General features: G+C 54.0%; 1 protein-coding gene across 1 annotated transcript in view; it reads right to left on the bottom strand.

Moving 5' to 3' along the window:
- The window catches only part of Myo18b (myosin XVIIIB), a 167,641-nt gene that overhangs the window by 119,259 nt on the left and 34,483 nt on the right, over window positions 1-13,899 (bottom strand). Inside the window, exons 9-13 of the mRNA XM_036171676.1 lie at window positions 13,352-13,553; window positions 11,461-11,603; window positions 10,712-10,812; window positions 10,278-10,341; window positions 4,559-4,703 (exon numbers count right to left, since the gene is read on the bottom strand). Coding sequence (XP_036027569.1) covers window positions 4,559-4,703; window positions 10,278-10,341; window positions 10,712-10,812; window positions 11,461-11,603; window positions 13,352-13,553 — 655 coding nt within the window. The remainder of the gene's footprint in view (window positions 1-4,558; window positions 4,704-10,277; window positions 10,342-10,711; window positions 10,813-11,460; window positions 11,604-13,351; window positions 13,554-13,899) is intronic.

Raw genomic sequence — 13,899 nt, 5'->3', positions numbered from 1 at the left:
CCAGAGACATGAGCATCCCTCATCCCGGCTGCCAGGCAGGATTCTGTTTGCCGTGGTCCTCTTGGTACAGCAGGAGGGTCAGCAGGCACAGTGACACACGGCTCCACTTCCTGTCGAGATTGATAGGACCACAGGATATGGGGAGGAATGAAGACAGGCCCAAGTTCCCTTACCAGGTAGAACTTGCGGTTGATGATAATCATATCAGCATTAAGGAAACCGGCTGTAAATGGTCAGATTAAAGGGAGTCAGTCTTGTGAGTGGGCTGGTGTGGGCATTTTACAGGTGACAACACTGAGTCTCTCCAAGGACAGAGAGTTGTCCCAGCTGGGAAGGCCAGCCTAGTCCTGGGAACACCCACAGCCTCAACTCGGAATTGTCCTCCACTGTGCTCAGCTCAACCTCTAAAGCATGTTGTGGGGACGTGGGAGGTTAGATACAACCAAGAATGGGCTCCTACAAAAGAAGGTGGCGCTCTGAGCACCCAGAATGCATCCTGTGATGAGCACAGTCAGGCAGCTTTAAGGAAACTTTAGAGACAGAACCTTAGTTCAACACCATATGATGCTGTGGGACTTTGGTACCACAGAACAACAACTCTGAGCCTTCATATCTGGAGTCACGTGACCCCTTCTCTGTCTGCCAGGTCAGCTCTGAAAACCAAAAGAGATAAAGCATGTAAAGCACCCACCCATGCCAGCCTTAGATGTAGAGAGGGAGCGGCCAGATTCTGGGATGATTTTGTCACAGATGCTTTTGGGTAAAGGGTTTTAGGGTCTTGGGTTTTAGGCTCATGCAACCAGGGGCCCCAAGATGGAGACCAGTGCACATTCTAAGAGCAAATAGATTGCCCCCTGGAGAAGCATCCTTGGGAGACATGAGAAGCCCTCTGTCAGCCTCTGTCCCCTCAGAAGGAGCTGGGGAGTGTGAGGGGGGACATCAGCAGACGTAGTTTACAGAGCTGACTCTTACACTGCACCCGAGACACTGAGACAGTTCAAGGTCTGCTTGAGGCCAAGGTGACAGAGACAGGCACAGCTTCGCTGCTATCCAGGAAAGCCAGCACTCTCGTCTCTGGAGGAGGATCTGCCTCCTTTGGCCCTGGACACTTTTAGCCCATAGAAAAGGACAAAGTGCCACAGCTCAGAAAAATAAGCCCCCAGGTGAACCCTTTGATATTATAAATGCCCCAACTGTTAGGATATAATGAATCATGACTAAGCCCCAGAGTCTGGGGCTAGCCCTCACAGAGGTGCAACACGCACATCCCAGGAACCTTGGATGGATTCAAATGGGCCTCACGGGACTGTGCCCTGATCACTGTCCCGCACTGTCCTTGACCTTCTGAACTGTCTGATCAACTGCAGATGAGCACTGCAGGGGGAGTCTGAGCCTGCCATTCACCAGCGCCTCCCCCTGAAGTATGAGCGACATCGTTCAGGGTGCAGGGCTTCACTCATGAAAGGCATTTCACAGCTGTGCCCCACGGAGACCACCCGGCCTCAGTGGCTCAGGATGGAATGGCGACCAAAGAGCTTCGCTTCACAAGGACAAGAGAGTCCCAGTTCTGTGGACATCTGTGGCACGTGGCAGCTGTACACTCCCTAACTGTGCAACTGTGGTGGGACGGCCTGTGTGGTGAGCAAAGGCCTGAGGCCCAGCCTGGTGGCCGCCAAGGGAGGCTGGAGAGAAAGGTGAGGACCTACCCAGGTCAGGGGTGGGTCACAGGTCACAGAAGCATCACATAAAGCTCCACGGAAGTCAACCTGAGGGGCTTGGCTTTCCCTGTGAGATGCCATCAGAACGATCGGTGCCACCCCCACATCATTGCCACCCCACTCCTCGTGTTGTCCCTAAACTGCAGAAACTTCACATGGCCTGTGACCATTCATCTCAGGGATCAAACAAGGATGCAGCCGCCACGTGGTGCCTGATGAGCGGCTCCCATTTCCTCACGTAGAGAATGTAGGCAGACAAGAGTGGTGTACATGAGTCCCACGTGAGGCCAACTCTTGTGCCAACTCGCTGGCCTAACCTCTGGGCACACATAGTGGAGACCCTCATCAGCCCACTGTTATATGCGTACATGTCTGTGTGTCTGTGTGTCTGTGGGCCTGTGTGCGTGTGCAGATGGAGGCCAGAGACCAGCATCAGGCATTCTCCCCAATCTCTCTCTGAACCTGGAGATCAGTGTTACAGCTAGAATGTCTGGTCAGCAAGCCCACTGGGGATATGAATGGCAGCCACTGTGTCCAACTTCTGTGGGTGCCAGGGATCCAAGCTCAGGTCCCCATGTTTGCACGGCAAAGCACTTTACCAAAAGAGTCACCTTACAGCCTCCCCCCACCCCGTTCATTTTACAGGAGGGAAACTGAGGCAGAGATCCCCAGCAGCCACTCTCATCCACATCATGATTGGCAGTCAGACCACGTATGCCAATGTCCTCGAAACTTCCCAGAGCATCACTGCACACCGTCACACTGTCGCTTCACAAAATGCCCGTCCGGTCAGGAGACCCCCACATCTTCCCACCCAGACCATGCTGGTTTCAAGGCTCCCACAGCGGGCTGAGGAGGCACAGGCGGGATCCCTGATGAATGAAAATGAGCCTAATATATTTCAGAGCGATCTGTTATGACACAAGGCAGAGGCGTCTACACACGACTGTGGATTTTTAATAGCTGATTCTAGAACAACCCATTATGAAATCTTCCAACACAGAAAAATACAGTAAATCACGGGGCAGGGCTTCCGGGCAGACTGACACTGGCTCTCTGTAAAACAATGTAGAGGGTGGGCAGGAGGGGGAGGAGGGAGGAATCACTGCCATAATCATGAGTTAATAAAATATTTATAGACATGGATTTCTCCCTTATCATCCTGGGCATGTCCATGCAAGGCAGCTTCTGGAAGCCCAGTGCAGGGGATGCCCACCTGTCCCAGGAGGAGAGGGAGTTGAACTGAGCCCCTGTTTACCATGGCAGGGTGACTGCAGGCTAGCCCAGTTGGAGGCAAAGAGCACATCCAGTTGACATCACATGCCGGTTGACATGGGAAGGTGGGACCAGGTGTGTGATGGACTGGTCCACTGTCTTCTTCTCCTCACCCACCTCTTCCTCATGCTCCTCATCCTCTTCCTCCACACCTACCATCTCCTCCTCCTCCTGCTGAATCTGTCCAAGATGGCAGGAAGCCTCCTCCAGACAGCCCTTCCCACTGAGATCCTCCCGGAGCTGTCAGTCAAGGAGTCCTAGCCTATCAGAGCCGAGAGTTGGTCAAATGATCAATTCTAGCCTCTTCCTAACTCCCGGGTGAGGCCCCCTTTGCCTTGGCTACACTCGAGGCAAGACCATCTGTGGTCACCAAGGACCAGCGTTCTTAGAAGCTACAGGGAAGGACATGAGAACCAGAAGGAAATGCACGTGAGGGAGGAAACAGGGATAAGGTGACATTGTCATGGGAGTAGAGGCCAAAGCCACAGACTGGAGAGGGACGTGTTCCGAGAGCCTTCCGGGGTGTGGCTGCACAGAGCCTGCTCCAGACACCTGGCGCCCAGCACTGGTGAGAGAGGTTGGACCCCTGTAATTTATGTCACCAAGATGTGGACATCTGTCCCAGTGCCACAGCAGAGAGGGAGATGAGAAGCCACAGCCACCATCCAAACACAAATGTGCAAATAGGCAAATGCCTGTTGTAAAGAGCTCACAGTGAGGGCATCAGTGCGGGGGAGGGCTGAGGAGGGAAGGGCAAAGACACCAGTGGAGAGACACAATCAGAGAGCTGAACAGTCAATCACAGGTGGTGGGGATGACTGGCGGAACCCAACACATGTGGCGGGGACAGCTGTCTGAGGCATGAGCAACCTCTGCCCAGAGCCTACGGCTGCTGTGGCCAGCAGAAGCCATTGGCAACGTAAAGTCATTAAAATGGTATACAACCAAGGCAGGGGAAATGACTCAGTGTGCAATGTTGCTGCTCACAAGCGTGTGGCCCTGAGTTCAAGTCCTGGCACTCGTGTACGTGGCCTGTCGCTAAGCCAGAGCTGGAAAGTGGAAACAGAAGAGGGATGCACGGTCTACGCTGACTGGGCAGCTCAGGCCAGTGAGAGACCCTGTCTGAAAACCCAATGTGGACGGCATCTGAAGAAGCAGACCTAAGGCTTCCCCTGTCCTACGCCACACACACACAGGCACACACACACACACACATAGACACACAAACATATACACAGACCACATACACAAGCACACACACACACACACACACACACATAGACACACAAACATATACACAGACCACATACACAAGCACACACACACACACACACACACACACACACACACACACACACTTCTAAATTCAGTTCCTCACAAGTGCTCTACGTCCCTATGTTCCTGGTGACTACATGACAAACAGCAGGATGACAGGGTCTCCATCAGGTTCTCATGGGCGCTGCTGGGAACTCTGGGACAGGAGAGGTGACAAGCAGAGCCTGTCCCCACCATCCTGAGAGAGAGGCCACATCAGACAGGCAGCTGGCAGGAGGGACCCACTATACCTTTGCACGCGCCTGCTGCGCCCAGGTGGTAGATGGCTGCCAGCACCCGCCAGATGGCTCGCTGCTCCCCGTCTGTGATGCCCAGCAGCTCCATGGCACCCCGGAGCAGGGAAAATGCAGCCGCGGCCTTCTGCTTGTCTTCAGGCTGAGGGAAGAGGAGAAGAGAGAAAGGCTGTCACGGTGGAGAGACTGGAATTCACAGCTCAGAGATGAGGTCAGGCTGCAGGGCGCATGGTCGGTTTATGACGGTGGTAAATTACCCACGGTTAAGCCGGGCTGGGCTGGGCAGCCACGTTCAGACTTGTGGGAAGGTTGTAAATGTCATGTGTGTCCGGTTTGGGGAGCAGGGTAGGTTTTATTCATTCTGGAAGGATTTATCGAGGCTCCGATTTGCACCAAGCTCTGGTCTGGATGCCAGGATAAAGGAGCCCGAGCTCAACTCCAAACAACATAAAAGCAAGGGTGTATTGGGAAATGGGCTGCAGGGTTGATCCCAGGCCTCAGCAGGGATGCAGGAGGCCACGGGGGAGGGGCAGAAACTGTGGGAGCTCGAAAGGTGAGTGTGGGGAACTGAACAAATGGACAGACTGGAGGAAGGAGATGGTGGCAGGTGGCTGACCAAAGGGGATCCAGACCTGGTTATTAGTGGAGGTGCGTGAGGCAAAGAAGGAAGGCGGACCGGGCCTGAGACGGTCCACGGTTGGCCACGAAGGCCACAGACACAATTCTAAGGAGCAAATTTTCCAGCCGAGATGGTTAAGTACTGAGACCTGACCCCACTTCCATTTCTGCACCCATGGCAGACACCATGGATCCATCAAGATCCCACGGCAAACCCGTGGACCTGGATTCATTTCACAGCACCACCTTGTGCCTCCAAATCCCAGGTTCTGCCTTGGAAGCTGGAACAGTGTTTGCTTGTCACCCCCTCCCCCGCCCCCCACCCCGTGGGACGAAGGGAAGTTGCCAGAGAATTTGAAGCCGGCAAGAATGGCCCAGTGAGATGTTTATGAGTGATTGAGCTACAGTGTTATTTTTTTTCTCTTTTTGTTAGATTTATAGCTCTAATTATATTTGACTGAATATTAAAATTAATTTGAAAGTAGTCCCGTATATGAGCCATCTGGCTGAGGACACACATCCCAGAAGCCTGGAAGGCAGAGAAAGTGAGGCGGGAACAGGAGTCCCCCATCCCTAACCTCCACAGCACATAACGGGAGACCAATTTGTATCTGATCCAAGTAAAGAATTTGGGTGACACAGGGCAGCCTGTTAGCGATGACAGGCCCTTGAATTTCATAGAGTCCCAGGCCCAGAGAGGGCACGGTATGTGCCAAAGGTCACACAGCAAATTAACTGCAGACATCAGACCAGAGGCTTCCCGGGCACCACCCACGGCGCTTTCTTTCTCCTCCAGCCCCCGCAGATAACGGAGAGACATGCACAGATCCTCCACATCAAAGCGGGTGGTGACATTGAGAGATTCGCCTTGGAAGTCTTTCAATTAACTGCGGATGCAAGTCCCAGCGCTCCGGCGCGTCTCAGGGCCACCACGGAACCTCGAGGTCCCTAGCAACCAGGGGCTCAGCCTAGCAACGGCAGCTGCTCCTCCTCCGCTGCAGACAGGGAAGGGAGGCTTCTCCCAACAAGCGCCCCCGCCCGGTTACTGATGAGATTTCAAAGTGGCAGGCAAGGGACGCGCAGAGGACGGCATGCGGGATGACCACGGCTCCCAATGTCAGCAAGGAGCACTTGAGTTTGAACGACAGGTAGAACCCGTCACCCAGCACTTCGCTGTCCTGAGAGGGTGGGAGACTCCCGGGAAGCCCCACCCCTCTCTCCTCTGCACCCCACGTCTCTTTGGAAACAGAACATGAGTTAGCAAGCAGATGTTTTCCCCTCCAATGAGATGAGGCTCGGGGCGACAGTCAGGGAGCCCATTATGCAACTGCACAACGCCCAGACCACTGTGCTCTTGGGTAAAAACCATGAAACCAGAAGTGAGTCAGATGAGCAGCTACCTCACCCCCTCCCTCGAGCGATCTGGGTCCCAGAAGAGAGAAGCTCAGCAGGAAGTGGTGAATCCAGAGTGGGTGGGAGTACTACACAGCAAGGAAAAAGAATGAGCCAATGGCACAGCCGCTCATGTGCGGGAGGCTTCCTAACCCAGTGCCGAGTCAAAGCCGTCAGATCCAGAGGGTTGCCCTTCCTCTGCCGCCAGCTGTAACATGTCTGAGGTGGGGTCTTCCCGTGGGAAATGCCGAGCTCGGCTCTGCATGTGGTAGGGCTTCAGGCTGCACCCTGACCTGGCAGAGCCACCGCACATGGCTAGCTCAGGTCACCTTGCTCTTCATACAAAGCCACCGATGCCAGGTACATTCACGCCACAGCAAGCTCACAGTGTGTCAGCTGTGTGTGATACTCACTCGGCACGGTGTTACAGGAGGGCTCAGGGGGTGGCTTGGGCTAGAGGAGTGTGAGGTATGTGGGATGTGTGTGTGTGCATGGATTGATAGTGTGTGTAGCATGTTTACAGTATGTATGTATGTGTATCTGTGGTGTGTGTATGTCTATAGCATGTGTGGCGTGTGGTGTGTATGTGTGTGTATGTGTGCATGACTATAGCTTGTGTGGCATGTGGTGTGTGTGTGCATGTCTATAGCATGTGTGGCATGGTGTGTGTATGTGTGCATGGATTGATAGTGTGTGTAGCATGTTTACGGTATGCATGTGTGTGTATCTGTGGTGTGTGTGTGTGTGTGTGTGTGTGCATGTCTATAGCATGTGTGGCATGTGGTGTGTATGTGTGTGTGTGTGTGTGCATGTCTATAGCATGTTCCTCAGAAGCCGTAACTTCCTTCCCCTTCGCAGCTGGGTGTGACACCTCATTCTCTGTGTTGGTGGATACCCAGGCTGGTTCCAGAAATTCCCGTTGTCCTGTGGTGAATGTTGGGGTGTCCGTGTTTCCGTGGTGTGTTGACTTGGGGGCATTTGTGTCAGTGCCCAGCTGCATTGCTGGGTCACGTGGACTTTAGCTTCCTGAAGAGCCTCCACGTGGGCTTCTGTGGTGACTGGACTCATTCACACCCCCTCTCGCTACAGCGCTTGAAGGGCCCCTTTGGTGTGTCCTCCCCAGTGGTTGTGATTTTTTTTTTCTTTTCTTTTCTTTTTGTTTGTTTGTTTGTTTTTCAAGACAGGGTTTCTCTGTGTAGCTCTGTGCCGTTCCTGAATCTTGCTCTGTAGCCCAGGCTGGCCTCGAACTCACAGAGATCCGCCTGCCTCTGCCTCCCGAGTGCTGGGATTAAAGGCGTGCGCCACCACCGCCCTGGCTGTGGTGATGCACTAGGGTAGGATTTGCTGAAGGAGGAGGATCATGGTTGTCATTTCTTAATGGCCGCCATTCTGACCGGGGCTGGCTGTGTTTTGTGTTCTGGGAAGTGTCTGTTCACTTCCTTAGCTCACTGTTAACAGGTTTCTCATTGCTTTGTTATTTCTGGAGTTCTTTGTGTATTCTGGACACAAATTCTAGATAATCCTCTGCCAGCTTTTGACACTCTGTAGGTCCTCTTTTTCTGTTGTGTCCTTTGCCGTACACAAGATTTGTTTTTTTAATTCCATGGTGTCCCCTTCGCCAGTGCTGGTGTTGTTCCCTGGGCGCCTGGAGTCCCACTGAGGAAGCCTCATCTATCCCGCATCCTGCTGTGTTCTCCCGCAGCAGCTCCAGAGCGCGGAACCTCAAGCCTGCGTCTGTGGTTCACTGAAGCTGATTTCTGAGGGGTGAGGAGTTGGGCTTTGTTCTGCACACGGACACCCAGTTTTCCCAGCACCGTTTGTTGAAGGCGCTTGTCTTTTCCCCAGGGTGTACTTTTGGTTGTGGGGACACGGTCTCACGTCTGGGTCCTCGGTTCTGTCCCATTGATCAACACGTCTGTCCCAAGTCTGCCCCTTGTCCGTCCCGTGGTGCTCCATCTCTGTGAGTTAACTAGAAATCAGGCGTGGTGACGCCTCCCACAGTCTTGCTTTGGCTCAGGATCGCTCTGTCTGCCCCAGGTCTCTTCTGCTTTTATGTGGGTCTCAGGGTTGGTTTTCTACATCCATGAGGAATGGCATCGGAACCTGGTGGGGGATGTGGAGTCTGTAGGAGGCCTTGGTCGGACAGCCATTTATGACACTGACCCCGCCATGAGCATCTGATGAATGATCTTTTTAATGTGCTCTTGGATTTAATTTGCAAGTATTTTATTGAGGTTTTTGTTGTTGTTGTTTTTATTTATTTGTTTGTTTGTTTGTTTGTTTTGCATCTATGCTCAGAGGGGAACTGGTCCTTGTACCTTGATCTAGTTTGACTCCTCCCAACCTGGTGAACTCCTACTCATCCTTCAGAACCCATCTTCTAGTCTCCCTTTTGTTCCTTTCCTCGGTGTCTTCAGGTTCTCGCCGCCGAGAGCTTTGGATTCCCAGGTTATGTTTATTATACGGTGCTTGCTGTGGCCATGGAGAATGGGATCGACTCCTTGGTTTCTTCCCCAGACGTCTGTCCGTGGCACACAGGAGGGCCGCTGCCTCTGTCTGTCCGTGTGCACTAAGTTTGTGTTCCCGCACTCTGCTGAGGGTGTCTGTCAGCAGCTCTGAGATTCCCTGAGGGTCACGGGATCACGTCTGTCTGTGTCCTTGTGTCAGCTTCTCTGTCCATCTGTCCTGGCGAAGACTCCACTGCTGTGCTGAGTAGGAGGGGAGCCTGGACTCCTCATCCTCTTCTTCGTTTCTGTGGGAAGCTGTGGGTTCTCTCACAGTGTTTGTGCTGCTGAGCGGCACTTCTGGCCCCGGGCTCCTCAGGACTTTTATCATGAAGGGGCGTTAGATTGTTAGATTGTTGTCAACAGCCTTTTCTCCACCTGTTGTGAGGACCTTGTGACCTGTGTCCTGGATTCCATTTATGTGATGCATTGTATGTATTGATTTGCACACACTGAACCATCCCTGCTCCCCTGGGATGAAGCCAACTTCTCTGATGAATGATCTTTTTAATGTGCTCTTGGATTTAATTTGCAAGTATTTTATTGAGCTTTTTGTTGTTGTTGTTGTTTATTTATTTATTTATTTATTTATTTATTTTGCATCTATGCTCAGAGGGGAACTGGTCCTTGTACTTTGATCTAGTTTGACTCCTCCCAACCTGGTGAACTCCTACTCATCCTTCAGAACCCAATGTCGGCCAGGCCCAATGTCCCTGGCTACAAAGCCTTCCCTGAATGAGGCCAAGCACCTCTTTCATTCACCCTCCGGTGTCCACAGACCCACATCCTCCTCCGTGTTCTTCTCTCCCAGCTGCATTAATTCCCATGCCTGTCTTTCCTACCACAATGCCAGAGTCCTGACCTTTAACCCCAGTGTCATCATAGCTGAATGAGGGCAAAGGAGGTCCAGACAGCACTGGAAGGTTTGATGAAGAAGATACAGATGTTTGGAGACAGTCGGAGCAAGGGTTGAAGGGAGATGCTGTGCCTTGAGCCTCTCCCACCACACCCCTCTCTTTTTAGAAATAAGTCTCACTTCCTCAACTACCCCAGACCCTACAAAGGCAGCCCCCTGCCTCTCCCACATGACTGCCATTGCCAACCAGAGAGCCAGAGCAAAAGGAGACAGAGGGTCACGGGACCCTCCACCACCTCCCACCTTGGCCCTAGGATGGGGTGCACCCTGGAGCTCCATCACTTACCTGGGACCACACGCCCATGCCGAAGGCACTGCTCTCAGCCATCTGGTGCAGGTTCAGCTCCGTCCTGGAAGACAGGATTGGAGTGAGGGGTCTGCCCATGCCGGGAGCACAGAGCAGGAGGTATCCCTCTGCAGGACCACACCACATGCCAGCTGCCCCAGGACACACCAGGCTGTACCAGTCTTCCATTACTGTTTCTGCCAGGACCTCCCTCCCTGAGGACCCCATGTTCTAGCCTCACATGGTGCTCCTGAGAAAGAGACTGGGGTCCAGAGCTGAAAAAACGTGAGCAATGTCCCTCAGCCCTGTGCAGAGCCCAGGCAACTGGGGTCCTCCATAACCAGTAACCCAGCCCCTCGGCTCTGAATGGAGCTTCACACGGGGTCCTCTTCATCCTGCTATCTCAGCTGCCCCAGCCTGTGCCAAGGACTCACCTGAGATCTACATCCAGCCCAGCTAGCAGCTGAGAGAAAACTTCAAAGTTGCCTTCCCCTTGAGGCTGCCGGGCCACACGGATGTTCTCCAGAAGCATTGTCTGTGAGTGAAGGCCAGATGGGCAGTGTGATGCCGGGTCCTTCTGCCAGGACTTGGTCCCCAAAGGCTCCCATCAGAGTGCCCCATCCCCACACTCCCTGAGGCCTCACCACGGGGGTGACCTCACCCCAGGTTCAGAGCCCCACAGGCAATCAGCCAAGCTATGGAGTCCTCCAGCTTCTATGAAAGGCAAGAGAGTCGCCCTCACCAAAGCCTGCCAGCCAGTACCCAAGGGTGCCGGCTGAACAAAGGCCTTCGTGGGTGCTGAGGAGCCAGCTCTCCATGAGTTGGACTGTCACCAGGGGCTGCCTGGCCATCCCTTCTAACGTCCGATTTTGTTTTCTGTTCATCAGGAATGTTGGAGAGGGGATCAGGACACATGTCTGGCACACAGGTATAGGTGTCTGTGTGGATCTGTTACATTTCAGCGTGTGCTTTTATGACTGGCCTGGATTCTGCTTTTACTGCATTGCACCCTCACCCCAGAGCCACACTCTGCTAGCTGCTTTCAACATTCTGGGGTGCTGAGCCTCATAGGACCCTTGTCCCTGAGGAGCTGCACACGTTCAGACACATCCCAGGGTCCTGACTGGAGATGTGGGTGCAGGCTCCACACCTTCAGGAGCCCTTGCCCATCCCTGAGCCTCACCTGGAGCTGAGTGGCTGTGATTCGGCCAGTGGCATTGAAGTCCAAGGATATCACCATGGCAAAGCGGGTGGCCCTGCGGCTGTGGCCGGTAGACACAGAGCCAAAGGCCCGGAGGACAGTGAAGGCAGCCCGGAGCTTCTCCACTGTTGGGAGACAGAGGGAGATGTCACTTCTGCCTCAAGTGGCCACCCTGGTCCGGAGTCCCAGAACAACGAGTAGGACAGAGACAATCTGAGTGGCAGGGTGTGGTGCCGGGGTCCTCCTAACTCCTCATTAATACCCGACAGCCAGCGGAGGGCCTGAGAGTCCTGGAATCTCCCCCACAGGTGTTCTGAGTACCCACAATGCCCTGCCATGGCTATTCTCTGAGTAACCACAGTGCCCTATGTGCTGTACCAGGCACCTGGAATCTCCCCCATGGGTATTCTGAGTACCCACAATGCCCAGCGTGCTGTACCGGGCACCTGGATACAGCCCACCCTGCCTTCCACCTTCACAGCAGAACCAATCTGTGAGAGTGTCTAGGCCAGCCCCACCCTCGTCCGCAGCCCAGTAAGCTAAGTGCTGAGCGCCCCCAGAAGGGGGCAGCAGAGAGCACCTAAGAGAGGCCCAAGGGGGCTCTGCCCTGCGAGGTGTCACCTTCTTTCTGCTTCAGGTGGCCCGTCTCTGGGGGTGGTGACAGTGTGTCCCTGGCACAGCCCTGAAACGCTGATGGACTCAATGATTCATGGTGCTTGGAAAGGACCTGTAGGCTGCAATGGTGGCCGCACAGCTGCTGCCTTCAGGGTGCAGCACTGCATGGGTCCTGGGGGACAAGGCCTCCAGGGTGAGAAGACACCATTCTGGGAGGAAGTAAAAATGCTACTGTTCATATATAGTGTACACGGGCATGCACACGCACGCGCGCACGCGCGCACACACACACACATAAGCTCATTGTATAGTTTCTAGATATACTGTGTGTGTGTGTGTGTGTGTGTGTGTGTGTGTGTGTGTGTGTGTGTGGTTTTAGCTCAGGCATTGAACTTTCATGCCTGAGGCGTGATGAGGTGAGACAGGTCTATGATGGCTCCATGGGGACATTAAAAACGTAATTGAGAACCCTGGCCAGGGATGTAACCAATCTCAGCTCTCCAATTCGCTTGCTCTGTGGCCTTGGGCAAGCTAGTTAACCTCTCTGACTCTCAAGGCCTTTACCTGTAGAATTCAGATAATAATAGCTACCTCCCAGTCCTGCTCAAAATTACAGAGCTCTTGTACTTAGAAGAGAGCTGCCAAAGGGTCCCTGGAGGTGCCCACCCCGATGGCTGAGACAGCTGTCCTTATCATTATCGTTGCTGCTGACTGAAGGTCTTTAAGGCCCACCCATTGCTGCACCCCTCCAGCATGCTGCACCCCTCCAGCACGCTGCACCCCTCCAGCTCGCTGCATCCCTCTAGCACTCTGCACCCCTCCAGCACTCTGTACCCCTCCAGCACGCTGCACCCCTCCAGAACGCTGCACCCCTCCAGCACGCTGCACCCCTCCAGCACATTTGTATCTTTGCTTCTCATGTCCTCTAGACTGCACTAGGCTGTGGGCTACTCAGGGACAGACTCTCCCTGCAGGTGGCAGCCAATCTTCTGCTTCTAATTGTCCCAGCTGTGACGATGGCTGCAATTGCCACCAACGTCACAAGAGACATGTGCATTGTTATCCCGGCAGAGGTGTATGATGGTGCAGCAGCTTCCTGGGTCAGTAGCCAACACAGGGCCCTTACCTGTCTGTGCTGTGAATGGCAGCTGAACAGAAGTAAAGAAGAACCTCCTAGGACACCCCACAGGAGCCACCCAGGACCCCCCAATCCTCCCCTCCCTATTCCCATCCACCTGTCACCTGGAAACCACCATACCTGACACCCTGCCGTCCACGCTGCCTGCCATGCCCACCAGGTGCTCCAGCACCTGCTCACAGCAGGTGGTCTTCCCAGCCCCACTCCGGCCCAGAGCCACGATACTCTGGTCTCTCCTCTGGCTCAGCAATGCCCAGTAGGCACGCTGGGCCAGGGATGTGACATGGGCGGGCAGGCCATCCTGGCGTCCTCGGAATACCTGCTGGAAGAGCACAGGCATCAGCCCTCCCGCCAGCCTGCAGGTGTCATCCACCAGCGGGCTCACCAGGAGTCCTGGAGAACCTATGAGACCATCAACAGCTCCACCCAGGAGGGGGTTGCTGCATTTGCTAGCCAGATCATCGGGTAGGATTTGCCTGAAGTGAGGTAGCTGGGGAAACGGACACAACTGATGAGCAATATTGAGCATGGAAAGAGGGAACGGCTATCGATTGGCGATGTCTGCCGTGAAAACAAACCGAGCCACTCCCTGGCCAAGAAACTAGTCATGAGCAGTCACCGCTGGATTCTGATGAAGACATGGAACAAGACCCTGGGACAAAGCGGGA

The sequence above is a fragment of the Onychomys torridus genome, chromosome 22 (assembly GCF_903995425.1).
Source record: "Onychomys torridus chromosome 22, mOncTor1.1, whole genome shotgun sequence".
NCBI classification, from domain to species: Eukaryota; Metazoa; Chordata; class Mammalia; order Rodentia; family Cricetidae; genus Onychomys; species Onychomys torridus.
This window is presented reverse-complemented; position numbering and strand designations above follow the sequence as displayed.